This window comes from Stigmatopora nigra, chromosome 16 (assembly GCF_051989575.1).
Source record: "Stigmatopora nigra isolate UIUO_SnigA chromosome 16, RoL_Snig_1.1, whole genome shotgun sequence".
Taxonomy (NCBI): domain Eukaryota; kingdom Metazoa; phylum Chordata; class Actinopteri; order Syngnathiformes; family Syngnathidae; genus Stigmatopora; species Stigmatopora nigra.
Genome location: NC_135523.1, coordinates 254200 through 280946, shown reverse-complemented (window position 1 = coordinate 280946; position 26747 = coordinate 254200). Strand labels below are relative to the sequence as shown.

Here is a 26747-nt window from a genome sequence, read left to right as displayed (position 1 = left end):
GCCCTCAGGGAGCCTCCAATGTGACGTCGTGGTGAGTTCAGGGCACCCATCGACAAAGCAGCCGTTTATGTCACGACTATTTAAACAAGTTAAGAAATAAGGTTTTAATAAAAACCACAGAGTTAACCATTGTCAAGAATTTCAGACTTAACTGGTGACATTTAATGCATAGCTGTAGAATTCTTCAATTAGTAATGGAATTGCATTGAACTGTCACATTTTCATTGTCATACAATTTTAGTTTCCCTAGGCACAGTCCAATGCCCAAACTGTTACGGTCAAATTCTAAATATTATATTTCATTACTTTTCAATTTTTCTACACCAATTACCAAAATTATGCAGTCAGGTCCAGCTGCTTTTCAAACGTGAGAAGTGACAGTAAGTCGGGCTTGAGCTGGCGAGGGAGGTAAATTTGGAGATTTCCGCGGTTTCGCGAACGCATCGCGAATCTCCGCTAGCTGAGCTCATCTTTGTGCCCACCAAAGACACTTAGCAGCGTTAGCCGAGTTAGCAGCATAGTAGCGGCGGGCCGTAAGGACGCAACCGTCGGCTTTCACACGATTCCCCATCGTAGACCCAGCGGCCGACACGGCCTATAAACATGGTAAGAAGCCATTGGGGATTTTCTCTGATTCTCCCCCTCGTTATATTTGCGTCAGTTACCAGCTAGCCGGCTACAGCTAGCGGCTAGTGGCGTGTTTTCCTGACTCATTATTGACGGTTCGGCTGCCATTTTAAACACTGACATAAGCTCCCCGAGCGGCGCGTTTTCGCTCGTCCAAAGGTAGCCGTGGGGGTTTGTGGGCTGCGGTAAGTGTGCTTCGACGCCAACGGTGAGAATGTTTCCCCCCTGAAGTCGTCCTCGAAGCTAACGTGACTCGTCCGAAATGCGGCTATGCGTCTCGGCTAACAGTACCAATGGCGTCGCAGTGAGAGACTCACGCAAACAGCCACGCACTTCCAATGTAACGAAACAAATGTGTTTCTCTTCCGAAGAACGGTCGGGACGTCGGGTGGACGAGTCATCTATCCGACGGGAGCGATTGTGACGGGGCAACAGTGACAATGTCATTAGCGTCTTAACGAACCAATTGGCTTACTTCAGCAAGGTGCTCCGATTCTGTTGACGACGATACGCTTGCTAAGGAGGGTTTGAAGGAAACGAAATATTAATCATAATGCTACACAGGGGTCCAAATCGTGGTGGGAAAATGTGCCTATCGAAAGAAATGGTAGGCGGACGTCGTCGTGGTAGTAATAGGTTGGGTCGTGATTTCAGCCAAGTGTATACAACATTACAACGTTATAACTCGAAGGGGTCAAAAGTTTGGAATCGTAGGAAGCTCATGGTTAACTCGTTGTCCAAATGGGAGCTGACAGCTGGTAAAAATGTGTCAAAATGAAGATTACCCTGAGCCCGTTCGGCCAGTCATTCTCTCGAGGCAGGCTGTTTTTCACGGATTTGGTTTCATTTACATGCGCCGGAGACAGCCGGACTCAGACCGGGTCCGGTATCATATTTTCATCCCCGGATAATTATGGCTGAGTTTGTTGTCGCCAGGCGTGCAGTGTGAGGTGTTGTCCTCGTTGGAGGCGTTGTGGTTGGTCTAGTCGAGGGTCACCCGTGCCAAATCAGTAGCACGTTTGTTTTTTTTTCCTCCCGGTCGGTCCATAGTTGCCGGACGTCCATTCCGAAGACGGGGCATGATTTTTCATGTATTTCTTTTCTGGCAGGTCACCTGGTGACGAGCGCGGAAGCTCTGGGGTGTAGGTGCGGCACACAGCGCCACCTGCACATCGCCAGCGGGAGCGCCTCCCCGTCCCGTCCTCCCCTCGCCGTCGCCGCTCCCCGATGGAGCGCGCCCTGTGAGAGCCGCGCGTCGTCGCCCCGACCGCACCGCCGCTCCCGCGTGGCCTCGCCGCCCGGCAACAGCGCCGGGGAACCGCCGGCCGCCAGCTTGGGCAGCGCCACCGCCGCGGCCATGTCGTCCAACCGCACGCAGAACCCGCACGGCCTGAAGCAGATCGGCTTGGACCAGATCTGGGATGACCTTCGGGCCGGCATCCAGCAGGTCTACACCAGGCAGAGCATGGCCAAGTCCAGATACATGGAACTCTACACGTATCCTTGGCGGGTGGCCAGTGGTTACACACGCACACACCTCAGTGGTTTTCGCCGCACCCCGCACACTCACCTTCGCCCGTTGCTTTCCTCAACGCTTCTTTTCAGGCACGTGTACAACTACTGCACCAGCGTGCACCAGTCCAGCCAGGGCAGGGGCTCGGTGCCCCCCAGCAAGCCCTCCAAAAAAACCAACACTTCCGGCGGAGCCCAGTTTGTGGGCCTGGAGCTCTACAAGAGGCTGAAGGAGTTCCTGAAGAACTACCTGACCAGCCTGCTCAAGGTGAGGCGGCGACGAGCCCACGGGAGATGGACGGATGGCTATCGGGCGGGGCCATTGACGCGCCGGGGCGTTGTGCTCTTCCAGGACGGCGAAGACCTGATGGACGAGTGCGTGCTCAAGTTCTACACGCAGCAGTGGGAGGACTACCGCTTCTCCAGCAAAGTCCTCAACGGCATCTGCGCCTACCTCAACCGTCACTGGGTCCGACGGGAGTGTGACGAGGGACGCAAGGGCATCTACGAAATTTACTCGGTCGGGAAGGAGGCCCCTCGGTCTGCCGTCGGGCCCGGGGAATGGCTCGCTCACTCGCGCTTTCTTCTCTGCAGCTGGCCCTGGTCACCTGGAGGGAGTGCTTGTTCAGACCCCTCAACAAGCAGGTGAGCCCCCGTCCGCCTCCTCCTTTCTTTTTTGCCTCCTTTCTGAGCGCCACCCACGGCAGGTGACCAACGCCGTGCTCAAGCTCATCGAGCGCGAGAGGAACGGCGAGACCATCAACACTCGGCTCATCAGCGGCGTGGTGCAGTCTTACGGTCGGTGCAAGAGAAATGGAAAGAAAAAAAAAAAAGAAAGAGAGCTTCCCGGCCGGCCGGCCTCTGGGCGTCAAGTGACCTTTTGCCTCGCCCCACAGTGGAGCTGGGCCTGAACGAGGAGGACGCCTTCGCCAAAGGCCCCACGCTGTCCGTCTACAAGGAGTACTTTGAGTGCCAGTTCCTGACGGACACGGAACGCTTCTACACGCGCGAGAGCACCGAGTTCCTCCAGCAGAACCCCGTCACCGAGTATATGAAGAAGGTAGTTTCCGTCGAGGGGAGGCCGGGGGAAGGGCAACGACTGACGGCCCGCCGATGGCCGGCCGGCAGGCGGAGGCGCGGCTGCTGGAGGAGCAGCGGCGCGTGCAGGTCTACCTCCACGAGTCCACGCAGGACGAGCTGGCCAGGAAGTGCGAGCAGGTCCTCATCGAGAAGCACTTGGAGATCTTTCACACCGAGTTCCAGAACCTACTGGACGCCGACAAGAACGAAGGTGAGGGCTGTGGCTCGTCTCGATGCTATGATGGATTCATTGATTTCCTTTTGGTCCCGCGCAGACCTGGGACGCATGTACAACCTGGTGTCGCGCATCACGGACGGCCTGGGAGAGCTGAAGAAGCTCCTGCAGACCCACATCCACAACCAAGGCCTGGCCGCCATCGAAAAGTGTGGCGAAGCGGCGCTCAACGTAAGGGCGTCACCGGCCGTCTCGCTCCCGCCCCCTCCTCACGCTCTGACCTTTCAGGACCCCAAAGTGTACGTGCAGACCACGCTGGACGTGCACAAGAAGTACAACGCCTTGGTCATGTCGGCCTTCAACAACGACGCCGGCTTCGTGGCGGCGCTGGACAAGGTGAGGCGGCGTCTCTGGTGGGCGGGGCCTGATTTGTCATGTATTGATTGATTGTTTTTTGCGTGCTCAGGCGTGCGGCCGCTTCATCAACAACAACGCCGTCACCAGGATGGCGCAGTCGTCCAGCAAGTCGCCCGAACTGCTGGCCCGATACTGCGACTCTCTGCTTAAGAAGAGGTTCCTTTCTTCCTCTTTTAGATTAGCGTTGTGGCCAATTGCTAGCCATGGGATGTGGCCATTTCAACTGATCCCTTTTTGTCGCTCTCCAGCTCCAAGAACCCCGAGGAGGCGGAGCTGGAGGACACGCTGAACCAAGTGGTAAGTGGACGGCGGAGGCGCTTTCCCGGAGCGCTCTTTGCAGCCACCCGTCTGTCTCCCAGATGGTGGTCTTCAAGTACATCGAGGACAAAGACGTTTTCCAGAAGTTTTACGCCAAGATGCTGGCCAAGCGCCTGGTCCACCAGAACAGCGCCAGCGACGACGCCGAGGCCAGCATGATCTCCAAGCTCAAGGTGGGAGGAGCCGGCGCCCACGTCCTGCCGACCTTTTTGTGACCGCGCCTTCCCCCCCCCCCGGATCTACGGCAGCAAGCGTGCGGCTTCGAGTACACGTCCAAACTGCAGAGGATGTTCCAGGACATCGGCGTGAGCAAGGACCTCAACGAGCAATTCAAGAAGCACCTCACCAACTCGGAACCCCTGGACCGTCAGTCGCTCGCCCGAATGGCCGCCGCCCCCCAGCGAGATTTGCCGCCCAAACGTGACTTTGTGTCTTTCCAGTGGACTTCAGCATCCAGGTCCTGAGTTCCGGCTCGTGGCCTTTCCAGCAGTCCTGTACCTTTGCGCTCCCCTCCGAGGTAAAGCGCTCGAGCCTCCGCCAAGGCCAGGCCACGCGGCTTTATCGGCGCCTTCTTCCTTGCACGCCCTCAGCTGGAGAGGAGCTACCAGCGCTTCACGGCCTTCTACGCCAGCAGACACAGCGGCCGGAAGCTGACGTGGCTGTACCACCTGTCTAAAGGCGAGCTGGTGGCCAACTGCTTCAAGAACAGGTACGGGAAATGATAGTTGGCTAGCTAGGCGGTCGGAAGGCCACTGCGCTGACCCCGGCTCGCCTGTGCCCAGGTACACGCTGCAGGCGTCCACCTTCCAGATGGCCATCTTGCTGCAGTACAACACGGAGGACAGCTACACCGTGCAGCAGCTCTCGGACAGCACGCAGATCAAAACGGTATGAAAAGCGCACGGGTGTCAGCCCATTCTTCCCAGCGCCAACCGAAGCTTTAGAAGGCCTTGACTTTCTTCCTGGCAGGACATCCTCATACAAGTTCTGCAGATCTTGCTCAAGTCCAAACTGCTGGTGAGTGGGCAGCAACCGGTCGCCACCGGCTGCCACCGTTCGCCTTTTTTCCACATCCGTCGACCGGTCTTCTCGCCAGGTTCTGGAGGACGAAAACGCCAACGTGGACGAAGTGGATTTCAAAGCCGAGACGGTCATCAAACTCTTTCTGGGTTACAAAAAGTCAGCCGAGTTTATTTTGGCCCAACTCCTGCTTCGCCGCTCACCCCCGCTCTCCTCCTTCTCCGCCGGTAGTAAAAAGTTACGCGTCAACATCAACGTGCCCATGAAGACGGAGCAGAAGCAAGAGCAGGAAACGACGCACAAGAACATCGAGGAGGACCGCAAGCTCCTCATCCAGGTGAGAAAGCGTGGGCGTGCGGGCCGGTCGGCTTCCCTTTTGGTGAAACTCTTTTCTTCCAGGCGGCCATTGTGAGGATCATGAAAATGAGGAAGGTCCTGAAGCATCAGCAGCTGCTGGCCGAGGTCCTCAACCAGCTGTCGTCTCGGTTCAAACCTCGCGTGCCCGTCATCAAGGTGAAGTCCGCCCGTCCGCGAGCCGCGCCCGGGGTCCCCGCTGACCGCCCTCTTTCGCCCCCTCCCAGAAATGCATCGACATCCTGATCGAGAAGGAGTACTTGGAGCGAGTGGACGGCGAGAAGGACACTTACAGCTACCTGGCATGAGGCCCTAAAACGCTCCGCCCCTTCCATCGCTCGTTTTATTTTTGCGTTTTCTTGATTTTATTTGATTATTTTGTCCCCCGTCTGCGTCGTAAAGTGTGGAGGATGGCGGCGTGGCGGTGGTGGCGGCGCTCGCTCCCACGCTGGCCGGGTCTGAACTCTTGACCTCGAGGCTCTCCCGTCAGCGATGAAGGAAGCTGACGCACGTTGTAAATAGGGTCACATTTTAAGAGGAGGCGGTGGCGGCGGCCGCGAGAGCGACCGCTCGCCGTAGCAACAAACTCACGATATTAGCCTTCAGCCAATCGGAGAGCCATATCCAAAGGTTTCTGCATGTTCCGCTTCTCTCTCGCCGGAGGACATTTGTATAGTGTGCTTCATTTTCTAAATGTGTGAGAAATAAACGAGAAAAGGTTTCCTAATCCATCTCGCATCGTTTTGTGGCCGCCGAAATGTTTGAATGCCTTTTTGGGTTGATTTGAATCGGATAGACGCTTTAGTACTATTGGCGCGCCACATGCAATATGGCGGCACCGTTGACGTCCCCACCCAGGCTCAAGGCGGAGTCGCCGCCTTCCTCCCGTTCTGATTGCGCGCAGCCGTGAAGACCAAGTCACTTCTGACAGCAGCGACTCTTGAGTGTACCGGAGTCTTGCGTGTCCCCGGTCCCGAGGCGGCCGAGCCGCCTGTCACTCTCTCTTGCTTTCGCTCCGTTTCGAGAGCCCGTCGTCGCGGCGAGAATGCTACGCGTAACGGGCAGAGCGGCGGATGGAGCGGCCCTCCGCGTTACGCCGACGAGGGAAGGTAAGAAGCCGCCGCCGAACGCAACGGGGCTGGCTGACACTTGCTCAGTTAGCATGCTTGGCGCGCCTAGCTTGACGTACGGCTAGCCGAGGCCTGCTTTGCCTCTTTGGGCTATTTATTCCTTCATTTCATCCTCGCCTTTTTATCTGTCGCCGGTGGAAGGAGCGCGTATTTGTCACAGTGGCGTCCGAATCGGAACGTGGCGTTTGGGGGGGTTCTACTTGGTGTGTTTGTGTGGCCGCGCACCTGCTCGCTAAGTGTTTGGCGACATTCTATTTGACATGGGCTGCGAATGGCTCCAAAAAGTCCAGTGGCAGGTAGGGCACGTTCCATCTGGACTTTTGCCCTAGTGGAAGCACGTCGATACTGCAATGATAGTGCCCGTCACTCTAGATTTCTCGCCATGCACTGATGCCATCGACGTCGTTAAATCTATTTGGATAGCCCGCATAGAATGTTCCCATTTCGCCGCCGGCCAACGAGTTGAGTGGTCACTTTGTAAAAGCTTTCTTTTTTTTTTCTTCAGTCTGTTGAAGCGCCACAGGCCGAAGGATGGACAAGGAGACGGCGCCATCGAGAGTCAGTCCGGGCTCCGGCCCGTCGGGAGTCGGCGCCTTCCCTCTACCCCCGGCGCCTCCGCGACTCACGCCTCAGCCGGGGCTCTCGCCGGCGCCCCCGCCGCCACCGACGGCCGTCACGGCCTCGCCGCCGCCCCCTCTGACCCCCGCGCCCAAGGTGGCGGCGGCCAGGACTTTGTCCGTTCCCGTCCCGTCGCCCCCTAAGCTGAGTTCCCCGGCCCTTCACGCTTACGCCCGGCCCGTCCTGCCCTGCTCTCCCTCCTCCTCTTTGGCCACCGCCACGCTGACCAATGGGAGTGCGAGGAGCTTTGCCGTGGTCGGCTCCAACAACATCACGCCCTTCCACACGCCCGCTAGCCCACCCGGAAGACAACAGGTAAGCCGCAAAACGCCGTAAAAAAGAGTTTGGAGCCAACGTGGCCCCTTTCCCCCCCTCCGAATGAGGCATCTCCCTTTTTTCCTTTTCCTCCGGGCAGGTGCCGCCACCCCAGCCGACCAATGGGAGCCCTCAGAGTCAGAGCGCCTCCCAACAGGCTTTGCTCCTGGGAAAAGTGCTCAAGGGGGCGGGCCAAGAGCAGGTGCTGCTCCAAGCTCAGATGGTAAACACGCGTGGGCGTCCGTGGGGATGTCGCCGTTGCCGCGGGGATGGCGCGGGCCACGTCCCCGGCGGTGGGACTTGGGGCTTCTTCTCAGGCTTCCTGGATAGCCCCCCCCTTTCCTTCTTGATTTGATGTGGCTTTTGCACTCGCAGCTGATTCTCACCTCTGCTATGCGGAGCGGACCCGCCTCCTCCTGCTCTCCCCCCTCCCTCCTTTCCGCCTCGGCTCAGGTGAGCCCCGCCCACCCGCGCTCTCTCTCTCTTGCTCGCTCGCCCGCCCGCCCGCCGTTTCTGGCCCGCAGACGCTCACGCCCTTTTTTTTCCGCCCGTGGCAGAACGCGGCGCCGACGGGCGGGGGCCCCCCCTCGCTGCGTCCGAAGCCCCCCGCCTCGGTCCCGGCCCAGCCGTGCCGCCCGCAGGCGGCGCTCTTCCCGCCGCTGCGACCCCGCCCCCGGGCCGAGATCCGCACGGCGCCGCTTCGCCACCTGTCGGTGCCTCCCCCAAGTAAGTCCCGTCTGTATCTCATTTGATAAATTGACGGTCCGTGCATTGACTGTAAATCTCCTCTTTGTTATTGTTGTTGACCACAGCGCTGTACTCTCCGGTGCGCGCGCTCCCCCTCCGACCCAAACTTCAGCCGGCGGCCCCGCGGGCGCCCCCGCGAGCGCCCCCGTGGTCTCCCGCCCTCTTCCGGCCCCCGGAGCCGTCGCCGTCGGCGCAGCCGAGGATAGTGGCGCCGGCCCCGGGCGTCTTGCCCCTGGCCGCGCGGGAAGCGCTTCCCCTCCCCCCGGCTCCGTCGGAAAACGGCGCCCGAAAGGACGCCACGCGGGGAACTCGGCAGTCGGGCGCCGCCCTCCCGGACGCCGTGGAAGTAGGGCGGCGTGAGACGCCGGACCGAGCGGGAGATGCGGACGCGGTGATGTCCGGCGGCGGAGACGCAGATAAGGTGGCGGCGTCAGGCGCCGGTACGCATTCCGGGGAGCCGCTCCCCGAAGCCGACGGAGCGCCGACCCCGGAGGTTTGCCGCGTGGCGCCGGAGGCTCCGGAGCAAAAGGCCATTCAGGAGGAAGAGGAGCCCCGTGGCCGAGATGTGCACGGCCCCGCGACAACGCTGACCGACAACCGCTCAGGTAGGTCAACCATCTTGTAGTGGCAAATTCTGTTTTGAGTTTTGCGCCATGAGTTGAGTGAGACCACTACTTTTCAGCCTCTTCCGGCCCGTCGTCTCCGCCCCCGTCCCCTTCGGGGGCCCTCAACCTCAGTCGGCGGCGGCGGCGAGCCTCCTCCGAGGACGAGGAGGGGCCGGGGGGCGGGTCTGGCGAGCCCCCGGCCTGGCCCACGGGGGGCCGCGTCCTGACTCACCTGGTGGAAGGTTTCGTCATCCAAGAAGGAGTGGCGCCCTTTCCCGTACGTAGGCGAACGCCACGGCCGACGCAAGGTCGGCGTCCATGTTTTCTTTTCCCTTTCAGGTCAACCGCTCGTCGCTGCTTTTGCCCCCCGAGGCGGCCGCGTCGCCGCCGGAAGTCAACGGGGGTCGCGATTCGGCGACGGCGGGCGCCGAACCTTCGGAACATTCCGCCGACTCGCGGGACGGCGCCGAGGACCCCGGACGACGTGAGATCTGGAGGGCGCCGTCGGGTTTTTCTGGGGCATGCTGACTTTCCGTGTGGTCTGACTTTCAGGTGGCGACCGGCGAGGGCGAGGCCTCCTGCGTTGTCAATTCTGCGGCAAGAGGGGCCACGCCCACAATTTCATGCGCTCCAAACGCTTCTGCTCCACCTCCTGCGCTCGCGGGTGAGAGACGCCTCTCCCGTCGGGACCCCGGGGCGGGACTTGACGGCGTCCGCTCGCCGCCGTCGCCAGGTTCAACGTCCGCCTCACCAAGCGCCTGCGAGCGCTGAGCGCCGGGCGCGCCGACCAGCCGGCGCCCGTCCTCCGTCGGGCGCGACCCGTGCCCGGGAAGCCGCTCCTGCTCCGACTGGTAAGCGGTCGGCGGGGACCGAAGACGCTGGCATTTCTGCCGCCCGGCCGAGCACGCCACTCTGCCGTTTGCCCGCTCAGCCCCGAGACCTCTGGAGCGCCGGACGTCGGGAGAAGCGGCGAAAGGCGGTGACGGCGGCGCCGCCGCCGGGAGACGGAAACGGGGAGGATCGAGCCGTGGAGGAGGGTGAGGAGCGGGCGACGCTCACGGAGAGCCCGCCGTCCGTGGCCACCGCCGGTGCCGTCGAGACGGAACCCTCGCAGTGGAGCGTGGAGCAAGTGACGGCGTTCGTCCGACAGCTGCCGGGTAGGCGGCGTCTTTGCGCAAATTTCAGTGGACGGCGACTGAGCGTCTGCCGTCTTTTGTCCCCCAGGCTGCGGCGGCGGCGAGGTGTCGTCGGCGTTCCGCCTCCAGGAGATCGACGGGCAGGCCTTGCTGCTGCTGACCGAGGAGCACCTGATGAGCGGCATGAACCTCAAACTGGGCCCCGCCCTCAAGATCTGCGCCCACATCAACGCGCTCAAGCACCCCTAGTTCAAGTCATCGGGAATTGAAGGTTTTTAATCCAGTAGCCCATGTGACCACAGTGCGTTTGGCTCCGTGTATATAAGTATATAAATATATATATAGAGAGAGAGTTTCACCAAAAAGAAATCCAAATCCTATTTGCTCAACTTTGTACGTGATGGATTGCAAATGTGACCTTTTCTATTCCCGCCCCCAAAAAAAAGGCTCGCCGTGCGGGAGATCCTGCTTGGAAATATTTAATAAAGCCACCGACCGATCTTACTCGGCGGCGTCGTGTATTTTGTTACATTTATGCCCTCCCCCGCCCAAAAAACACAACAACCTTTTAATGATCATCTTTTATTTTGCTCGGAAAGAACACGGACGGGCAATCGTCCCGTCTGGCAAAATGAAATTCTCGCTGGCGGATGGCCTACGAGAGAGGCGTCCAATCGGGGGGCGCCACGGCGGCGGGGAGCCGGCCGGCCTGGATCAAAGCGGGATAGCGGGCCAGGCCGCTTGGCCGTCCGAGCGGCCACAGATCAGGAGCCAGGGCGGGTCTGCCGGCGGACGCTAATCGTGAACGTCTGCTTGCAAGGGGGGGTCGGCGTCCTCCTCCTCTTCCTCGTCATCTTCCTCCTCGGCCACCGCATAGCTCTTCTTTCCCCGCCGTTGCACGTGGTCCTCGTTTCTCTTCTCCAGGGCCACGATCTGAAAAATCCAGGCACGGGAAATTGACCGTCGGCTCTTCGACGGCCGTTCCGTCCGCGGACCGGCGGCACGGCTCCCCGACGTCACCTGGGCGACAAACTCGGCCTCGTCGTCGTCTCCCACGGGAAGGTCCAGTCCCGTCACGGCGTTGAAAAGCTCGAAGGCGCTGGGCGCCTCGCTCACGCCCCGTTTCTGGAAGAACTACAAGGAGAAAAAGAGCACTGAGCCGTGGGGTTCTACCAGACCGGGCGGGGCGCCATCCGTTACCGTGGAGACGTTGCGGCAGTCGCGGAAGAGGAACTCCAGGCCGTGAGGGTGAGTGGGCTCCACCGACTGGCTCACGTCGATCAACCACACCTTTTGCCGGTGCCACAGCATGTTGTACTCGCTCAGGTCGGCGTGGACCAGACGGCACTCGCCAAACAGCGTCTTCATCAACTGCGCAAAAAGACAGAAAGTGAAGGAGCCGGCCAGTCGGCCAACGAGCCAGCGCCACGTCCCTCACGTACGTGCAGAACCTGCCGGAAGGCGTCCCGGCTCTCCTCTTCGCTCAGGACGGCGTCTTTCAGTTTGGGGGCCGGGACGTGATCCCGTCCGATGAAAGACATGACCAGGATGTGCTTCCTCAGCAGAAGCACCTCGGGACACGGAAGCCCCGCCTTCTTCATCCTAAACATTTTGGGGGCCCAATTGTCCAAGATGCCGGGCCGGCTTCCCATTGCGCGGACACGGCGCCCACCTGGACAGGTTGTGCATCTCCTTCTCGGCCCACAAGCGGATGATCTTGCGCGGGTTGAGTTTGGTGAAGCGGTCCACGAAGCGGTAGTCGTCTTTGATGTAGCGGTCTCGGTTCTTGAACTCATTCAGGGTGGTCTTGAACACCTTCAGGACCACCTCGTCCGGGAGCATCCGCTCGTCCAGGCTGCGGGGCGCAGAGCCGTCGGGCGGGCTTGTCGTCAATCCGGCCGGGCGAGCGAGGCGAGGCACCCACCTCCCGCCGTTGGCGTGGAAGACCACCGACTCTTTGCCGGTGCTGATGCAGCCGTTGACGGTCTCCAGCACGCCGGCGTTGACCATCTTGTACATGAGAAGACGCGTGCGGGGGTCCACCGCTTGCTCCTGAGGGGGCGGGGCAGGCGGGCGTCGGGTGAGCGCCCTGTCACGCCGGCCGACCACGGCGAGGGACTCACGGCGGTGGAGTGCTCCTTCTTCTCGTGCAGCCGGGCGCTTCGCCGCTGCTCGTTGGCGCAGTGGCGCTTGAGCGAGTTGAAGACCGGATTGGACAGCTTGAGGTCCATCCCCAGCCCGTCGCCCACTTGCACCTCGGGAGCAAACTGAAAGCGGACGTCGCCGTTCAGGAGGCGCCCGCAAAGAGACGGAGGCGGCGGAGGGAGGGCTCACGTTATCCATGCGCGCCGTGTTCTTCCGGCCGCACGTCTCGGCGTCGTGTTTGGTGGTGATGTTTTTGCCTTTCCCGGTGAAACCTCGCCTGGGCGCCGTCTGGGGCTTGGCTGGCGTCGCAAAACGTGTCAGGACGTGGAAAGACGGACGGACGAACCGACCGGAAGCCTTACCGGCCCTGTAGGGGTCGCGCGGCGTGTCCTGCCAGTCCACCTCGTCCTCCGAGCTGTCGCTGTCCTCGTAAGGGTGAACCGTGCGGTAGTTCTCGAATGAGATGGACACTACACGAGGGAGGAAAGGATGTCGTTTCATGGTAAGATTGCTCTCTTTTTGGGGCGGGGGTTAAACACGACGCAGACAGACCTTTGCTGTCTCCGTTGAACTTCCTCTCTTCTCTTCGCAGCTGATGGTCAAACTCTCGGTCGTACTGCATCTGGAGCACTTGAGCCAGCATCAAGTCACTGGCCGTGTCCCCGGTGCTGAAAAAAAAAAACCGTCTTAACTCGTGGCCGAGCACGGGCGAGTGAGCGTGCGTACGTACATCCGAGCCACCGACTCGCCGCCAAAGCCGTCGTGGTCTTCATCCAGCAGCTGCCTGGCCAGCTGCTCGCTCATCACGTCCGCCAGCGAGCACGTCGACGAGGTCGGCGCCGACACGCCCCAAGGACTCTGAAGGAGTGGAACATGGAATGGAATTCACAAAGTATGCCTTGGCAAAACTAAAAAAAGCTTTTCTAGGATTCATTATATCTCATTAGGAGGGGAGAAAACGTTATCATTTTAAAATTATGATTGTTATTGCCAACTAGAATCTTTTTAAAATCATGTGTTGGGAATGGTGATAGAAAGAGGCCCTAATTGTCGGCTCAAGCGAAGCTTTAAATGACTTGTACGTCATAGGCCGGCTGCCATATTGGCTCCAGTTTGTTTAAGTCTTAACCAAGTTTTTCAGGCGATCGGACGAACGGATCTCTTTGGCTAGAAGCAAAAACAAGAAAGTAGACATAGACAGGCTCACCTTGGGCGTTTCGGCAGTCACTCCACTTTGATTCATGATTGAATGTGCGATTCAAATGCTAACTTAGATGCTACGGGGCTAAGTGTGTGGCTAGCTCAGATGCTAAGCGGCTAAGGGTGAAGCCAAAGTGGGCCGGCGACCAAAAGAGCAAGTCGGGAGACGGCAAAACGATCTTAGCGGAGCGTGACAAGCTAGTCTAAGTTTAAAGGACGATTGTCACGAGGATACGAAGGCTAAAAGTGTCGAAAAATGAACGAGTCAAGTGTACTGGAACCGTCCTTCTCGAAATCCGAAAGGAATGGGGGCGAATGGAGAGCAGAGAGGCGTGTCAAAACAGTGTCACAGACTTGTCGGCGAATCACCATTTCTCCCGACCACAACAACACCGGCTCACCGGGTGGGAACGCCATCCAAAGTGGCGCAGTACTTGTAAAAGTAGCATTTTATTCTACCTCAACTGGTAAGAGCCACCTACGAGATGGTGTGGCATTGTCGTGTCGTGTTACAAAATACGGCTTGCAAAACATATTCAGAGACAACAACACTGACGCGAGCTTCAATCGTCAACTTTAAGTGTGCAAGTCCTAGTTTTGTCCACCAGGGGGACTTACTTCCGCCTTTCCGTCTGTCCGGGCCTCCGATTGGTTGAGCGATTGGCAAACCGCAGTGACTGGTCGATGGAGCATCCCTGGTACACAAGCTAGCTCTCCTCATCCTTTCTCCTGTCCACGAGTAAAAATCTCCACGCTATCCGTCCAATTAGCCTATAGCGTAGCTTGCCTACTGCCGGTGCCTCGGTATAAGTCCCCGGGGGAAAATTACGACGCAATGGCTCCGAAGAAAAGTCCCAAAACGCATCCGAAAAAAGGTTCGTATACCGTTTTACTAGCGTTCGAGCCTGAGCCCGGCCGGGAATGTCAGCCATGTCTTGTCTCCCATAGCCTTCTCCTTTTCACTTTGTGCTCAATGTTGAAATATAAGTGGGAATGAGTACAATAAGACAATGTCATTTGACGCTCGAGCCGTGATTGTTTAAATGGCTTTCACGTGTTTGCCCCGTCCGGACTGAAAGCTCCATCCATCCATCTGGACCGTAAACAAACATTCATCTAAAACTCAATAGCGTCGACACTTTTTTCTTCCGGCACGCATATTTCATTATAACTTTTATGAGACTTTGAGTTGCCCCCTCTCTGTGAGAATAAGTTAAAAACGTCATCATTTTCCAATTATATTTGATGAAATGAGCTAGTCACTCACAGGAGTGACGTGTGTAATGTGCATGCTAGAGCCCCTATTTAAGCGAGCACTCTTACACATGATATCCATGGGTCATATCAATATACATTTAAGAAGAGGAAACCATTCATTTATCCAAAACTACCGAGTTTGGCCGTGAAATGCAAGACTGCCAAGTGTACTGTATTCCTGTTAGAAATTGAAATTGAATTCACAAGCGGCGGGCGGTTGCTGCGTTCGCGACCCCTTCACCGTTTATTCCACAGAAGTCAGTATGACTTGTTAAACATTAATAACAAACTCTAAGTTTACTCAATTGAGCACCATGCCAATGTCCACAAAAATCCGCCCGTTCTGGTGGTCGATGCCTTGCTCGTGTCCTTTGTTCGTAAGCCGCAACGTTCGTTGGGTGGGTTGCCGTGCTCTTCATCAAAATAGGGCCAAAATGAGTTCACTTTTCGCCCTTTCAACTTCCGCCAAAAGCGGGTCAAGGTTGACGGCCCGACGTGGCCCTTTGTGGCATTTGACAAAGGCCACGGCGGCCAGCGCCCCTATGTTTGTCGCCTCTAAGAATAGCGGGGATCGGGTGGCGGGCGTCGCAATTGGTCGGCGAGGAGGCGGCGCTCCGGTCCCCTGGCTTTGGCCGCAATTCTTGCCGTCAGTTCGCTGGCGAGGTCGGTTGCGCCCGCCGCTAGTTTGCCAGAGAGGTCGGCTCCATGCAGCGCTACCGGGCTTACGGCGTCTCCTCGGGGGAGGAGGCGGAGGAGGAGGAGCCCCAGTGCACCCAGGAGGCCCCAGAAACTCCTGAGGAGCCCGTCGTACACCTGGAGGCCTTGGACCACGACCTCTGCCAGACAGGTAGACGAGACGTCAGCTTTGACCCCAAGCGACCTTCCTGGAGGCCACGAAACTGAGGATTTGGCTCCCGTTCGTCCGTCCCGGAGCGCCGTGGCATTTGCGCGTTCGTGGGCTGGGAAACTCTGGGCCCAGCGACAGCTGTCCCCCAAAGCGGCGTGCTAAAATGCGCCGGCTTTGGCTTGGACCGCTGCGGCTTGAAATAAAAACAATGTGCAACATGACACCCGTGGACAAAGAAAAGCCGTCCAATTGGCTTCTCGCTGGGCCGTTGCTATTGATTTTCAGGATATACATTGTTTTATTTGTAGTTGATTATGGAGACATGTTTTGAAGTAATGTTTTTTTTTAAGTTACTGATGATAAAAACTCTTGTGTTCAGATGGCAAGCCGTCTCCGCCGCCGCCTTTGTCGGAAAGCAAGAGAGTGGAGAAGCCGCAAGGAGGCGCCGCGGGGACTGGCGTCAAGTATTCTCTCTTCACCTGGTTCGCCGTGCTGGCGCTCTTGGGCGTCTGGAGCTCCGTGGCCGTCGTCTATTTTGACATCGTGGACTACGACGGCGTCATGGGTGAGTGGGACGGACTCGCAAGGCGCTCGGCCTCTTTTTACCTGCGTCCATCGGATAGGCCGCAAAATGTACTTGTGGTTTTCTTGTCCGCACGCACGCAGCCAGAGCTCGGGACTTTCGCTCAAACTTTACCCAAGTTTTACAAGGTACGACGTGTGTCAAATTCATCCCTCTGAAGCCCCTCCCCATAATCCATTTTCATCTTCATTCACTCTGGCCACGCGTCAAAGGTCAGGCCAGGGTGCCGTCTGCCATTTTTTTTCCTTTGGCCATTGTTGTGAAAATTGTGTGAAATCCGTCAGCCAGATGGAATAGTGGACATTTTGAAGGGAAAATGTAGGCCTTTGTTACACTTTGTTTATTTTTTTTTCTTCTGTTCCGTGACCAGGAAAGCTGTCGGCGTACGACGCGGACGGAGACGGCGACTTTGACGCCGAGGATGCCAAAGTCCTGCTGGGCAAGTCTTTTTCCTCATTTCCTTCCGGGTGCTTGACGGTAGGGCCGGCCGGCCGACCGGGCCACGTGGCCTCCAAATTGTTAGCAAATGCACAATTCATTCTTCTACAAGATGAAAATCAATTGGAGGGAATGGACTTTTGAATCATTTGCAATGAAACGAGAGAGAGAGACGCTACATGGGCCGGCCGGCCAGGCCTATTCTACGTTAACATTACGTTAGCGAACAATCTCTGCTTGAAATGGTGAAAGAAAAGAGTCCATCCGTCCGTCCGTCCGTTTTCTAGCATTGGCGTCGCTCCACTTTGAGTTTGCTTGGACGATGGAAAGTCTGTTGGCCGTCTTTGAAGGTCTTGGGTGGACGACGTTAACCCTCTTTCTTTCTTTCTCTTCCCTCCATCGTCATACCTTCCTTTTGTGGTGTATTCTTTTCAAATGAAGTTGCATTCTTTCCTTCCATCCATCCATCCATTCCTCCTTTGCCATCGTAACCCCACCTCCTCCTCGTCTTCCTCCTTTTCCTCCTCCTCCTCCTCTCTTTCTCTCGCCAGGCTTGAGCAAAGGTGGCGACGCTAGCGAGCCAAGCCAGTCTCTTGAGGAGGTTGTAAATATTTTGGCAGAGGAAGGCTCTGATTGGATGTATGGCTTCTTCACCTTCCTCCACGACGTTATCGGGGCGCCGGTAGAGCGGGAACGGGAACAGGAGGAGGAGGAGGAAGATGAAGAAGAAGATGGCGATCAAGAGGGAGCCGGGAGCCGCCAACGAGGCGGCTCTTCTTACCTGGATGACGTGGAGGTCAAAGGGGTCATACTGGACCTCCAGAACCAATAGAGGACAAATGCGCTACCGAAGGCTGAAGGCTGGCCCCTACCGGCTCACTCCCGAGCCACATACATTCAGCACAAAGGCCAATAGGTGACGTCAAACTCTTGGCTCCAGAAGGCCGCCCTCTACGGGCTGGCTCCCTCCCCACGACGACGGTCAACTTCCTCCGGCCGCCTTCAAAGGGGACGGAGTGAATAAAGGCTCTCTGTAAACGCTGGCTTCCTTTCGCTTTTGGCGACCTTTCGGCCCAAGGTTTCCCTTTGTGGGCATGCTATTTACGCTAGCGCTGCTAAATCCCAAAGTGCTTTGGTCGGCGCCGACTGATCGGGCCTCTCTGCCATTTGTCGCCGCAGATGATAGGAAGTTGAAAGGTCCCCGCGGGAAACAAGCCTACAGGAGAGGTAGACAGACGGTCGCCTGGCTTGAGTGGCTAGCCAACCTTAGCTTGTCTGGTGTTATCGTGCGCTAACGTGTGCTAACGTGTGCTAACGTGGCCGCGGGCCCCGAGTGGAGCTGGTCTAACGCCTGCATGTTTTTGACCTTTGCCCCTTGATTGAGCGCAGAACAAACGGGATTGGACGGCCGATGCGTCAACGGCCCAGCGGCTAACGTGTGCATGCCACGCCAACTCGGGTTTTGTCCTTTTGTCCGTGTGGAACTAAAACGGAAAGCCAATTGAAAGGGATCGGACGTCCGCTAACCATAGACGCATGTCAACACGTTTGAGAACTCATTTAATGCACAGATTTGACGGCAATGTCCAAATCAATTTGTAAAAGTGCCTGATGTTTGCTCTTGGAACCCGTGCTAAGCATTAGCATGAGCTAGCAGTGCGCTTTGAGTCTCTGAACATTGGCCGTGTGTGTCAAGCGCTCCGCCGAATGGACCCACACCCCGAGGAGGCGGAGCTCCGTGAAGGTAGAGTGGACAAGTCCTCTTGAGCACATTTTGGACTTGGTCTTTGTCATATTTCCTCTCCCGTCTCAGAAGAGATTCCGGAAGAAGGCCTTTGGAGCAAGAACGCCACCCCAGGTACCGACGCGCGTGAACGCCGGAACTTGGCGGAAGCCCCGTCGACTAACTGCCCTTGCACCGATGCCCACGTCGATAGCCGGCTAATGCTATTTCATTAGGGGGAAATAAAATGGCTATTTGTGAGCAAATTCTCATTGTGACGGTACGGGTGCAACGGCGCTTCTAACTCCGGCCGAAGCAACCTTCCCCCTTCCCTCGACCGCAGGGGTTCCCGTCCGGGACCAGGTCTTGCGCTCCGTCCTGCGAGAAGAACTGGGCCACGCGCAGGAGTTGACGGAGGCCCGGAGGATCGCTCGCCTGGCGCTCTCCGAGATCCAGACCCTCCTGGCCCAGGACGAGCTGGGCCGGGAGGCGGCCCGGCGCGTCCAGGTGGAGAACCTGGAGCTGGCCCGGGAACGACTCCGGCTGGAAAAGGAGCGCCTGGGCCTGGAGAAGGAGCGCCTGGAGCTGGACAAGACCAGGGCGGAGGCCGACAGAGAGAACTTGACCTGGGAGAAGATCCAGAGGGAGAAGTCCCGGGAGGAGGAGAGGGCGGAGCTGGAGAAGGTGGCCGGGGAAAAGGAAAGGGCCGAGAGGGAGAGGGCGGAGGCCGAGAAGGTCGCCGCCGCCGAAAAGGCCGCTGCCGAGAAGGTCGCCGCCGCCGAAAAGGCCGCTGCCGAGAAGGTCGCCGCCGCCGAAAAGGCCGCTGCCGAGAAGGTCGCCGCCGCCGAAAAGGCCGCTGCCGAGAAGGCCGCCGCTGAGAAAGCCGCCGTCATCGCCGCTGAGAAGGAAAGGGCCGAGAAAGAGAGGCTGCAGCGAGAGCGACTGGCTTTGCAAAACAAAGCCGCCCAAGATCGAGAACGACTGGAGAAGTTGGAGCGCGAACGGGAGAAAGAGGAGGAGGAGGACAGGGAGCAAAAGAAGGAGGCGGAGGCTCGCTCGGAGGAGAGGAGAGCCGACCTGGCCCGGCGCGACGCGGCCGACAAAGAACGCCTGGCCAGAGAGAGAGCGAGACTGGCGCAGGAGAAGGCGACCAGAGAAAAGGAAAAGGAGAGGGAAAAGGAGAGGGAGAAGGAGAGGGAGCTAGCGCTGCGACTCTCCCGCGAAAAAGCCGCCCGCGAAAAGGCGCAGGCCGAGCGCGCCGAAGTCCGCCGGGAGAAGCTTGCCGACAAAACGCCGCCCGTTATGAGGAAGAAGTGAATGCGGCCCAGCCTCCCTCCCGGCCCACCTTTTGTCCCCGGAGCGCCACAAAATGGCCGCCCCTCGTCTTCCCCAAGCGGCCCGGTCCATTCTCGGATGGGGATCGCATTCACATTTGACCTTTTCTGCCGTGAATTGTGCGCCGTGGCCTTTGATGTGACCAATGTCAAATAAAAGTGGAAATGACGCCAGCCCCGTGTGTCAACTTATTATATTAGACGGGAACAAAATGGATGGATCGTAGTGTTACATTTACTGTGAATGCTTCTCACATGCACACACACACACACATGGGATTGCTCACTTTGTGTTTTGACCACTCGTCAGGCCTGAAACAAGAGCCCGCCCCACCCATGACGCCAGAAGAAAAAGCAGGTGAATTGAGATTTATTTTGAGTGTGGGGGGGGGGGGTCAAAGTCTTAAGTGGAGGTCAACACCTGCCAGTGGCTCCAAACTCCAAATTCCACAGAAACCGATGGCGGAGCCGCGCTGCGTCCCCAGGGGGAGGAGTCAGCGGAGACAACAGAGGACTCGCCAACAAGTGTGTTTTTCTGCCACTCGGCCTTAAAATGTGGATTTAACCATTGGGAAGATTCGGCTGTCAACTTGACCTTTTGACCTTGATTGTCATTCCGTTTAACTCTCGTCAGTGTCGGAAGCCGAGTCGGAGCTGGACTATGAAATCCAAGGTGGAATCCGCCTCTCGAGATCTCGTCGTTTCTTCCCTCCGTCAATGTAACCCCGACCCCGTCCCCCCTCCCTCCTTCCTCCAGCCGCCGTTCCCCTGCCCGCCTTTGTGGAAGAAGACTTTGTGGCCGACGATCCTCGGGAGGACGCCGAGCATCCCGAAGGTATTTTGGACTTTTTTTTTTTCCCTTTTTGTTTTTCTACCCCGCGTCACCGAGCGGTCTCGTCTCAGGCCGCGACGCCGACACCATCGACACCAGCGGAGGTGAGAGAGAAGGCGGGAGGAGAACGTATAAGCGCGTGGGCACGTTTCAAATGTTTTGGCCCGGCAGTTTCGGTGGAGGAGGAGGAGTCTTCGTCTCGGGACGCCATGGGTAAGACCTCCGCAGAATGCCGCCACGTGACCTTTCTCCCATGTTGACCTTCGCACCCCTCTTTCTTACCGTCCAAGTGGAATCTGCAAGAGAAGTCACCAGCTCCAAGTTAACCCAAGAGCAAGGTACACTTACTCTCTCTAATACGATCTGGATTTGTTGGCTTTTTGTTCCTGCCTGAATGTGCGTTTCATGTGTTAGAATCCCAAATGGAGGTGGAGCGTCTATCTGAAGCCGGATCTGCGGGTGAGTGCTCGGACCACCGACATTCGAAAACAAAGCATTCCATGGCGTCCAATGAACAAAAGATCTCTGTCGGTTGCGCTAGCGTCACAAACCACGGCGGAGAAGCCCTCCGAAGCCATCGAAGGGCAGAAGGAGACTTCGAAAGGGAGCGGCGAGGGTGAGCTGGCGGCCACCCGCCCGCACGGTCACCGCGTGAGCTCCCCGTTCCGTTGTCCTCCAGGCCAGAAGAAGAAGAAAGCCAAGCTGCTCAACAAGTTGGACAAGAGCATCAAGGCGGAACTGGACGCCGCCGAGAAGCTTCGCAAGAAAGTGCGGGAGGCTTAGCGGCTAACGGCGGATTCCCTTGCTTCCTTCCCTCTAATTTGCCGTCACCTCTCAGGGCAAAGTGGAGGCGGCCCTGAAAAGCTTCGAGGCCCTGGTCCGCCAGCACCCGCTGAGCCCCCGCGCTCGCTACGGCCAAGCGCAGGTGCGCAGGTGCGCCGTCGTCCACGCGGTGGTGGGGGATCCGCCGCCGCTCCTCCTTCTGTCGTCGTCGTCTCCCCGTAGGCGGAAGACGACCTGGCCGAGAAGCGGCGCAGCAACGACATGCTGCTGAAGGCCGTGGCCAGCTACCGGGACGCCGCCGAGATTCCGGACGCCGCCCCCGACCTGGTCAGGGCGGCGCTGGCCAGGAGAGCCGAGCGTCAGCAGTTCCTGGGTAAGCGCGCCGGCAGAGAAAGATGTCCGGCACACCGGCTCCGCCAATTTTCCTCACGTCTATGCGTGTCAGGTCGCACGCGGGGCGCCGTGGCCACGCTGGAGCGCCTGGTGCAAATCTTCCCGGACGACGTGAGCCCCAAGAACGACCTGGGGGTGGCCTTCCTGCTGCTGGGAGACAACCAACGCGCCAAGAAGGTCTACGAGGAGGTGAGGCCCGAGCGCCCGCCGTCGATTCTCCGCCGTCTCAACGACGCCGTCCGTCCGCCCGCAGGTCCTGGCGGCGGCCCCCGCCGACGGCTTCGCTAAAGTCCACTACGGCTTCATCCTCAAGTCGGAGAACAAGATCGCGGAGAGCATCCCGTATTTGAAGGTAAGCCGGCCTCGGACCCGTGACGGCCTCCCCCGGACGCAATCGCCCAACCTGACCACTAGGAAGGCCTGGAGTCCGGAGAGCCCGGCACGGACGACGGCCGCTTCTACTTCCACCTGGGAGACGCCCTGCAGAGAGTGGGGGACCAGAGCGTGAGTCTTCCCGCCTCCCGGTTGGTGATGGCGAGACCGCCTAACCCCCGCCACGTTAATCACCGTCTCTCCAGGCGTACCACTGGTACCGGCTGGGCCACGAGCGAGGCCACTTTGCCTCCGTGTGGCAACGCTCGCTCTACAACGTGGACGGGCTCAAGGCGCAGCCCTGGTGGACCCCCGAAGAGACGGGCTACACCCTTCTGGTGGAGGTACGGCCCGGCCCCCATCCCAAATCCCGCCCGGGTAGAACCCCACGTCATGTGTGCGCGCGTCCAGGCGCTGGAGAGGAACTGGGAGAGCATCCGAGGCGAGGCCCTGGCCGTGATGGACCGCCGGACGGGACACTTTATCCCTGAGGAGGAGAACCTGAGGGAGAAGGGAGAGTGGGGGCAGTACACGCTGTGGCAGCAAGGTCTTGGCTCCTCCTACTCCTCCTGCCGTATGGATGGCCGCGCTCCACTCACAAAAATCCATCTCTCCTCAGGCAAGAAATCCAGCACTTCCTGCCAAGCGGTTCCAAAGACTTGCGCGCTGCTGGAAAAATTCCCCGAGGCCACGGGTTGCAAGAGAGGCCAGGTGGGCGCTTGACAAGGTGGGGGGGGGGGACCCCGTGACTTTGCCAAGCCTAACCCCATGGCCACCCCGCAGATCAAGTTCTCGGCGATGCAGCCCGGCACGCACGTGTGGCCCCACACGGGGCCCACCAACTGCCGCCTGAGGATGCACCTGGGCCTGGTGGTCCCCCGAGAAGGATGCCGGATCAGATGCACCGACAGCAGCAGGTACGCCCGGCGGTCCGGGGTCGGACCCACCTTGAAAAATGAGCGATGAGTTGATGGGCGGGGCTTTGCGTCGGCAGGGCGTGGGAGGAGGGCAAGGTGTTGATCTTCGACGACTCCTTCGAGCACGAGGTGTGGCAGGACGCCGCTTCCCTCCGCCTGGTCTTCATCGTGGACGTGTGGCACCCGCAGCTGACGGCCCAGCAGCGTCGCACGCTCGGCGCCATCTAGTGGGACGCCGCCGTCTTTCTCACCTTTGTACAATCTTCTTTTAAGAGTCTATTTTTATTAAAAACCACCGTGGAAAATGACCGGGCTTTTCTCGCCGGCGTTCTCGGGCCACGGCAACTTTGTTCTTCCTCTGGCCGAGACGCCCCACCCAAGACTGAATGAAGAGAGACGGATTGCCATGGGAGGAGGTGTACGTGTTTACTGCTTTACATTCTGACGCAAATACGTGAAAAGAGTGACAGCCCTGATGCGGACGGCGCCGCCAAAAGAGCGGAGAAAATGCAATCCTCCAATCCGCCTCCTTGCGGCGCCACAATACATGAACTTTACAATCTTAAGAGTAGCTGGGATTCCAGAAAAAAACAATCGTTATCTTCAGTGGCATTCGGCTTGTGTCGACAGCACAATACTACGTGGAAGAAAAAAATGCAACAGAAAAAGAGTGGCACCAAGGTAGAACTTTTTTTTTGGGCCGGAATGGGGCCGGGCGCCTTCGTTGGCCGGCTCCGCCAGACCCAAAAGGAAACCGAATGGACGTCGTAGATGAGCGAGATGGAGATGACACGGACGATGGGACCGAGAGTTCCACGTCCTGGGACTACGTCGGTCCTGACCCGGACGGGCAAAAGCGCAATGGAGGCGTGTTGATGACGGGCTCAGAAACAGGAATTGCCAGGTCAAAGTTCAGCCCTTCAGTCCAGGGCCAAGAGCGGCGTGCTGGTGTCCCGCTCCGTCTGCCGCAGCGTGCCGGGATGCACCACCGACTGGGACCTGGGGGGCGCAATCGCCCGTCACGGACAAAGAGTGCCACGGCGAGAGGCCGCACCTTTTCATCGGCTCCTTGTCGTCGGCGCCGCCGCAGCCGCCAGCGCCGTTGTCCCGCACGCGCAGCGCGTCGTAGGTCAGCGTGTACTCGGCCTCGTCCGTGTAGTCGGGGCCCAGCAGCGTGCGCGCCCACGTGCCCATGTCGTACGGGGGCAGCGTGCCGCCGAACTCGGACGGCAGGCACTCGGGCCCGATCAGCTGGTGCAGCGAGTTCAGGTTGTTGCCGTGGAGGAAGATCTGAGAGAAGGAAAGAAAAGGAGGCAATGGCTCGGCCGGTCGGTGGCCCGTGGCCACGCCCCCGGCCTCACCCGCTTCCTGGTCTTGTCTTTGAGGAAGGGCTTGATGATGGTGAACATGGCGTGAATGTACCACGGCTGGTTGACAAAATGGATGCCGCCGAAGCGCGCCGGGAAGCTGTCCTGAGGAGAGAAGCCACTTTTAGGGAACAAGGACGGGAGCAGGGGCAAGGACGGAAACTCCCCGACTCGGACCTGCAGGCCCTCGATGGCCAACTTGAGGATGTTGGGCGTGAGCTTGGAGGCCTGCTTGAAGGAGAAGTCGCTCCAGTCGATGATCAGCACGAAGCCGTGGATCTGAGACTCGGGTTTCTCGATCAGGACCTCCAGAGAGAGCAGGATGGCCCGCAGGATGTCCGTGAAGGAGTTCCTGGACGCCCGGCCAAAGTTTTTACTGTCGGCCGCCACGGCCGCCACGGCCGCCTCGCCCCGCTTCGCCCCGCCCGACCCCACGCTACCTGGTCTGGTCCCAGTTGGAGGCAAAGAGGATGAGGATCTTGCGCCCGTGCTGGTCCGGCGTCTCCAGGACCCCCGGGAAGCCGTCCGTCAGGGCCCGCTTGATGCCCGGGTCGTCCACCTTGAAGCTCTGGAACATGTCCAGGTTCTGCTGGCGGAACTGGAAGTACTGGGCCAGCAGGCGGAAGGTCTCCGGCGGGTCGAACTTGCGCGCTCGCAGGAAGCGCAGGATGAAGTCGTCGTCCGTTCGCAGGAAGCCGATGTCCGGTCGCGTCACGATCATGTCGCGCACCTGCAGCAGGGCGCAAGAGAGGACACGTGAGGCCCGTCCCGGGCCGGACCGGCCCGCCCCCGGCTCGCACCTGCTGGATGTCACGGTGTAGCGTGTCGGGGTTTTCGTTGAGTTCCAGTCGGGCCTTCTCCAGGGCGTCCACGCCCAGCCGCGACATCCCGTTGGCGTCGCGGTGGCGGCCGCAGGTGCCGTCGGCCTCGTCCGACATCATCCCGGCGGGTGGCGGTGGCCCCTCCCTCCGGCGCGCTGTCACGCCGGTGAGCGTTTTGACATGTCGTCGGGCGATTGGCGGAGGGTGCTGAAAGGTTAAAGGTGGCTCTCCCTGGAGAAAGCGGGTCATTTTGTTAGGCTTTATTTGATACCATGCCAAGAGCATGAAATATACAAAGAAAAAAAATGAAATTCAGTATGTAACTAAATAGGACTGCTAATACTTGTACTTTTTCTAAACCAGATGAATACCAGTGCGAGCTTCTGCTGGTGGGATCGGACCATCCTTTGACAACAACGTCTTTCTGCTTACGTAAGCCCCTTCGCTAAAGTGCGTTCGGAAAAATGATTGGATGCTTGGACTGATGGATGGATGGATGGAAATATGAAAGCATTTCCCTTTTGATTTTTCTCTTGTTATCTAACCTCCTCGTTCAATGGCGTCGCTCTGACGTCGCTGGTCCGAGCGGTCTCGGCCCTCCCAATCTGGTCCTGATGCTGAGGATGCCGTCGGCCATCACACGCCGCGCGCGCGCCAACCAGAACAATAGGTGCCGGTTAAATGTCCACAAAGAGCAAACCACACCAAAAAAAAATGAATGTAAGGGAAGATGGGCAAGATTAAACGCCGTCTCTCTCCCGGTTACATTCGGAAGCTCGACGACGAAAGGCCAAATGGTGCGGACAAGAGACGTCAGCTCAGGGATGCTCCCGTGTGGCCTGCCAATCCGCTCTTCCTAAGCACGGCGTTTCCGCCGCGACCTTTCAAAGTAAAAGCCAATCGGCCACCAAGCGTGTCAAACGTACTTGGTGATTTTCGACGAAATCAACTCACATGACTGGCTTAGTTATTAGTTGAGTTACTCTGTGTAAAAAAAGAAAGGCTTCATTTGAAAACAAAACAATTGTGAATAACTTGTTGACAGGAAATCCAAACGGAGCAAACCATTCGAGTCACCTGTCAAAACAAAGGCCCTGCTCTGTCGCTCTCGTGATTGGACGCTAGGGGGAGCATGTGGCGCACGCCGGCCGGCCTTGTCGCAGCAGTTGCTGTAAACAACTAATTAGGACACATTGTTTGGACCTTCGCCAATTTGGTAAGACTTTTTTGGGCTCTTTTCATTCGCAAATTACGTCTATGCTCATTAAAACTCACTTTTAGCTTACCGTGTATAAACTTAAGGACTTTATTTATTAAAATCTCGCTATTTCGACCGACTTTGTTAACTTTTTCGCGATTGCGACCTGTTTCAGGTGTTCAACTCATTATCTAGCACGGCCGTATTAACTCTTCAAAAGTCGGTTTATGTCAATGTTTGATATTTATTGCGCAGAGTTTTGGTTTGACCCCATGATGAAATATGCAATTTGATATGATGAGTGAATTATGCTGAAGAACGTGAAGCACGCCATCTTTCACTTTCAGTTTTGCAATGAACTTCGCTTAGTCCTAAATATTGGATTTAAACTTCTCTGTGTTGCCGATGGTAATGGTTAGCTTTTTTTAACCTCTGCTCATGCAACATGACCTTGTTCTCCATGATGTGTTTATTATTTTGTCA

At 58.1% G+C, this 26747-nt stretch overlaps 5 protein-coding genes across 21 annotated transcripts; 3 read left to right on the top strand and 2 right to left on the bottom strand.

The window, feature by feature from the left end:
* Nucleotides 1-427: 427 nt before the first annotated feature.
* Nucleotides 428-6230, top strand: LOC144209802 (cullin-1). 2 transcript variants are annotated; one of them, XM_077736315.1, is made up of 22 exons: nucleotides 428-606; nucleotides 1737-2124; nucleotides 2233-2407; nucleotides 2492-2659; nucleotides 2734-2784; nucleotides 2847-2937; nucleotides 3036-3199; nucleotides 3268-3430; nucleotides 3495-3625; nucleotides 3683-3790; nucleotides 3861-3967; nucleotides 4060-4108; nucleotides 4171-4302; nucleotides 4378-4495; nucleotides 4570-4646; nucleotides 4720-4838; nucleotides 4912-5017; nucleotides 5099-5146; nucleotides 5226-5308; nucleotides 5381-5486; nucleotides 5549-5662; nucleotides 5731-6230. In XM_077736315.1, the coding sequence occupies exons 2-22, from the start codon at nucleotides 1985-1987 to the stop codon at nucleotides 5809-5811; spliced, it is 2331 nt and encodes a 776-aa protein (XP_077592441.1). In that variant the 5' UTR covers nucleotides 428-606; nucleotides 1737-1984; the 3' UTR covers nucleotides 5812-6230. The 2 variants fall into 2 exon arrangements, with proteins under 2 accessions (XP_077592441.1, XP_077592442.1); XM_077736316.1 differs by lacking the exon at nucleotides 428-606 and adding an exon at nucleotides 666-812.
* Nucleotides 6231-6399: 169 nt separating this feature from the next.
* Nucleotides 6400-10558, top strand: LOC144209981 (uncharacterized). Of its 2 annotated transcripts, XM_077736563.1 has the most exons (12): nucleotides 6400-6612; nucleotides 7139-7566; nucleotides 7667-7789; nucleotides 7942-8019; nucleotides 8124-8292; nucleotides 8379-8918; nucleotides 8996-9195; nucleotides 9258-9402; nucleotides 9471-9582; nucleotides 9652-9769; nucleotides 9850-10075; nucleotides 10143-10558. In XM_077736563.1, the coding sequence occupies exons 2-12, from the start codon at nucleotides 7165-7167 to the stop codon at nucleotides 10301-10303; spliced, it is 2274 nt and encodes a 757-aa protein (XP_077592689.1). In that variant the 5' UTR covers nucleotides 6400-6612; nucleotides 7139-7164; the 3' UTR covers nucleotides 10304-10558. The 2 variants fall into 2 exon arrangements, with proteins under 2 accessions (XP_077592689.1, XP_077592690.1); XM_077736564.1 differs by lacking the exon at nucleotides 7942-8019.
* A 62-nt stretch (nucleotides 10559-10620) lies between these two features.
* Nucleotides 10621-13957, bottom strand: riok3 (RIO kinase 3 (yeast)). 2 transcript variants are annotated; one of them, XM_077736252.1, is made up of 12 exons: nucleotides 13859-13957; nucleotides 12930-13057; nucleotides 12752-12867; nucleotides 12562-12669; nucleotides 12389-12498; nucleotides 12178-12321; nucleotides 11979-12106; nucleotides 11727-11909; nucleotides 11497-11656; nucleotides 11255-11425; nucleotides 11075-11188; nucleotides 10621-10987 (listed from the first exon to the last, which is right to left on the bottom strand). In XM_077736252.1, exons 1-12 carry the CDS (start codon nucleotides 13931-13933, stop codon nucleotides 10850-10852), a joined length of 1575 nt encoding a protein of 524 aa, XP_077592378.1. In that variant the 5' UTR covers nucleotides 13934-13957; the 3' UTR covers nucleotides 10621-10849. The 2 variants fall into 2 exon arrangements, with proteins under 2 accessions (XP_077592378.1, XP_077592379.1); XM_077736253.1 differs by lacking the exon at nucleotides 13859-13957 and adding an exon at nucleotides 13407-13479.
* Nucleotides 13473-25861, top strand: unm_hu7910 (un-named hu7910). Of its 14 annotated transcripts, XM_077736232.1 has the most exons (20): nucleotides 19565-19939; nucleotides 20035-20106; nucleotides 20216-20254; nucleotides 20339-20416; nucleotides 20485-20517; nucleotides 20585-20626; nucleotides 20704-20751; nucleotides 20828-20872; nucleotides 20955-21029; nucleotides 21093-21181; nucleotides 21252-21338; nucleotides 21419-21569; nucleotides 21642-21778; nucleotides 21843-21941; nucleotides 22004-22093; nucleotides 22168-22305; nucleotides 22373-22508; nucleotides 22581-22672; nucleotides 22745-22878; nucleotides 22956-25861. In XM_077736232.1, the coding sequence occupies exons 1-20, from the start codon at nucleotides 19798-19800 to the stop codon at nucleotides 23104-23106; spliced, it is 1878 nt and encodes a 625-aa protein (XP_077592358.1). In that variant the 5' UTR covers nucleotides 19565-19797; the 3' UTR covers nucleotides 23107-25861. The 14 variants fall into 14 exon arrangements, with proteins under 14 accessions (XP_077592369.1, XP_077592365.1, XP_077592363.1 ...); XM_077736233.1 differs by lacking the exon at nucleotides 22956-25861 and having other exon boundaries at nucleotides 19566-19939; nucleotides 22581-22688; nucleotides 22745-22879; XM_077736247.1 differs by lacking the exons at nucleotides 19565-19939; nucleotides 20035-20106; nucleotides 20216-20254; ... (4 more) ...; nucleotides 20828-20872; nucleotides 20955-21029 and adding exons at nucleotides 15127-15503; nucleotides 15883-16068; nucleotides 16457-16525.
* LOC144209761 (clavesin-1-like) lies at nucleotides 23280-25943 on the bottom strand. The gene is made up of 7 exons (XM_077736255.1): nucleotides 25612-25943; nucleotides 25046-25297; nucleotides 24686-24975; nucleotides 24423-24597; nucleotides 24240-24350; nucleotides 23933-24168; nucleotides 23280-23877 (listed from the first exon to the last, which is right to left on the bottom strand). Exons 2-7 carry the CDS (start codon nucleotides 25184-25186, stop codon nucleotides 23799-23801), a joined length of 1032 nt encoding a protein of 343 aa, XP_077592381.1. The 5' UTR covers nucleotides 25187-25297; nucleotides 25612-25943; the 3' UTR covers nucleotides 23280-23798.
* Between the last annotated feature and the right edge of the window lie 804 nt (nucleotides 25944-26747).

Excerpts from the sequence above, each read along its gene's own strand:
- LOC144209761 (XM_077736255.1), bottom strand. The coding sequence starts at position 25,186 with ATGATGTCGGACGAGGCCGACGGCACCTGCGGCCGCCACCGCGACGCC. Across the intron at positions 24,976-25,045 it reads TACACCGTGACATCCAGCAG|GTGCGCGACATGATCGTGAC; the intron begins GTGCGAGCCGGG and ends GCCCTGCTGCAG. Across the intron at positions 24,351-24,422 it reads TGGCCATCGAGGGCCTGCAG|GACAGCTTCCCGGCGCGCTT; the intron begins GTCCGAGTCGGG and ends TTCTCTCCTCAG.
- unm_hu7910 (XM_077736232.1), top strand. The coding sequence starts at position 19,798 with ATGGATCGTAGTGTTACATTTACTGTGAATGCTTCTCACATGCACACA. Across the intron at positions 20,873-20,954 it reads ATCTGAAGCCGGATCTGCGG|CGTCACAAACCACGGCGGAG; the intron begins GTGAGTGCTCGG and ends CGGTTGCGCTAG. Across the intron at positions 21,339-21,418 it reads CTCGCTACGGCCAAGCGCAG|GCGGAAGACGACCTGGCCGA; the intron begins GTGCGCAGGTGC and ends GTCTCCCCGTAG.
- riok3 (XM_077736252.1), bottom strand. The coding sequence starts at position 13,933 with ATGTTTTGCAAGCCGTATTTTGTAACACGACACGACAATGCCACACCA. Across the intron at positions 12,322-12,388 it reads ACACGGCGCGCATGGATAAC|TTTGCTCCCGAGGTGCAAGT; the intron begins GTGAGCCCTCCC and ends GTCCGCTTTCAG. Across the intron at positions 11,189-11,254 it reads ACTGCCGCAACGTCTCCACG|TTCTTCCAGAAACGGGGCGT; the intron begins GTAACGGATGGC and ends TTCTCCTTGTAG.
- LOC144209981 (XM_077736563.1), top strand. The coding sequence starts at position 7,165 with ATGGACAAGGAGACGGCGCCATCGAGAGTCAGTCCGGGCTCCGGCCCG. Across the intron at positions 9,196-9,257 it reads AAGGAGTGGCGCCCTTTCCC|GTCAACCGCTCGTCGCTGCT; the intron begins GTACGTAGGCGA and ends TTTCCCTTTCAG. Across the intron at positions 10,076-10,142 it reads GTTCGTCCGACAGCTGCCGG|GCTGCGGCGGCGGCGAGGTG; the intron begins GTAGGCGGCGTC and ends TTTGTCCCCCAG.
- LOC144209802 (XM_077736315.1), top strand. The coding sequence starts at position 1,985 with ATGTCGTCCAACCGCACGCAGAACCCGCACGGCCTGAAGCAGATCGGC. Across the intron at positions 2,785-2,846 it reads TCAGACCCCTCAACAAGCAG|GTGACCAACGCCGTGCTCAA; the intron begins GTGAGCCCCCGT and ends CACCCACGGCAG. Across the intron at positions 4,109-4,170 it reads AGGACACGCTGAACCAAGTG|ATGGTGGTCTTCAAGTACAT; the intron begins GTAAGTGGACGG and ends TCTGTCTCCCAG.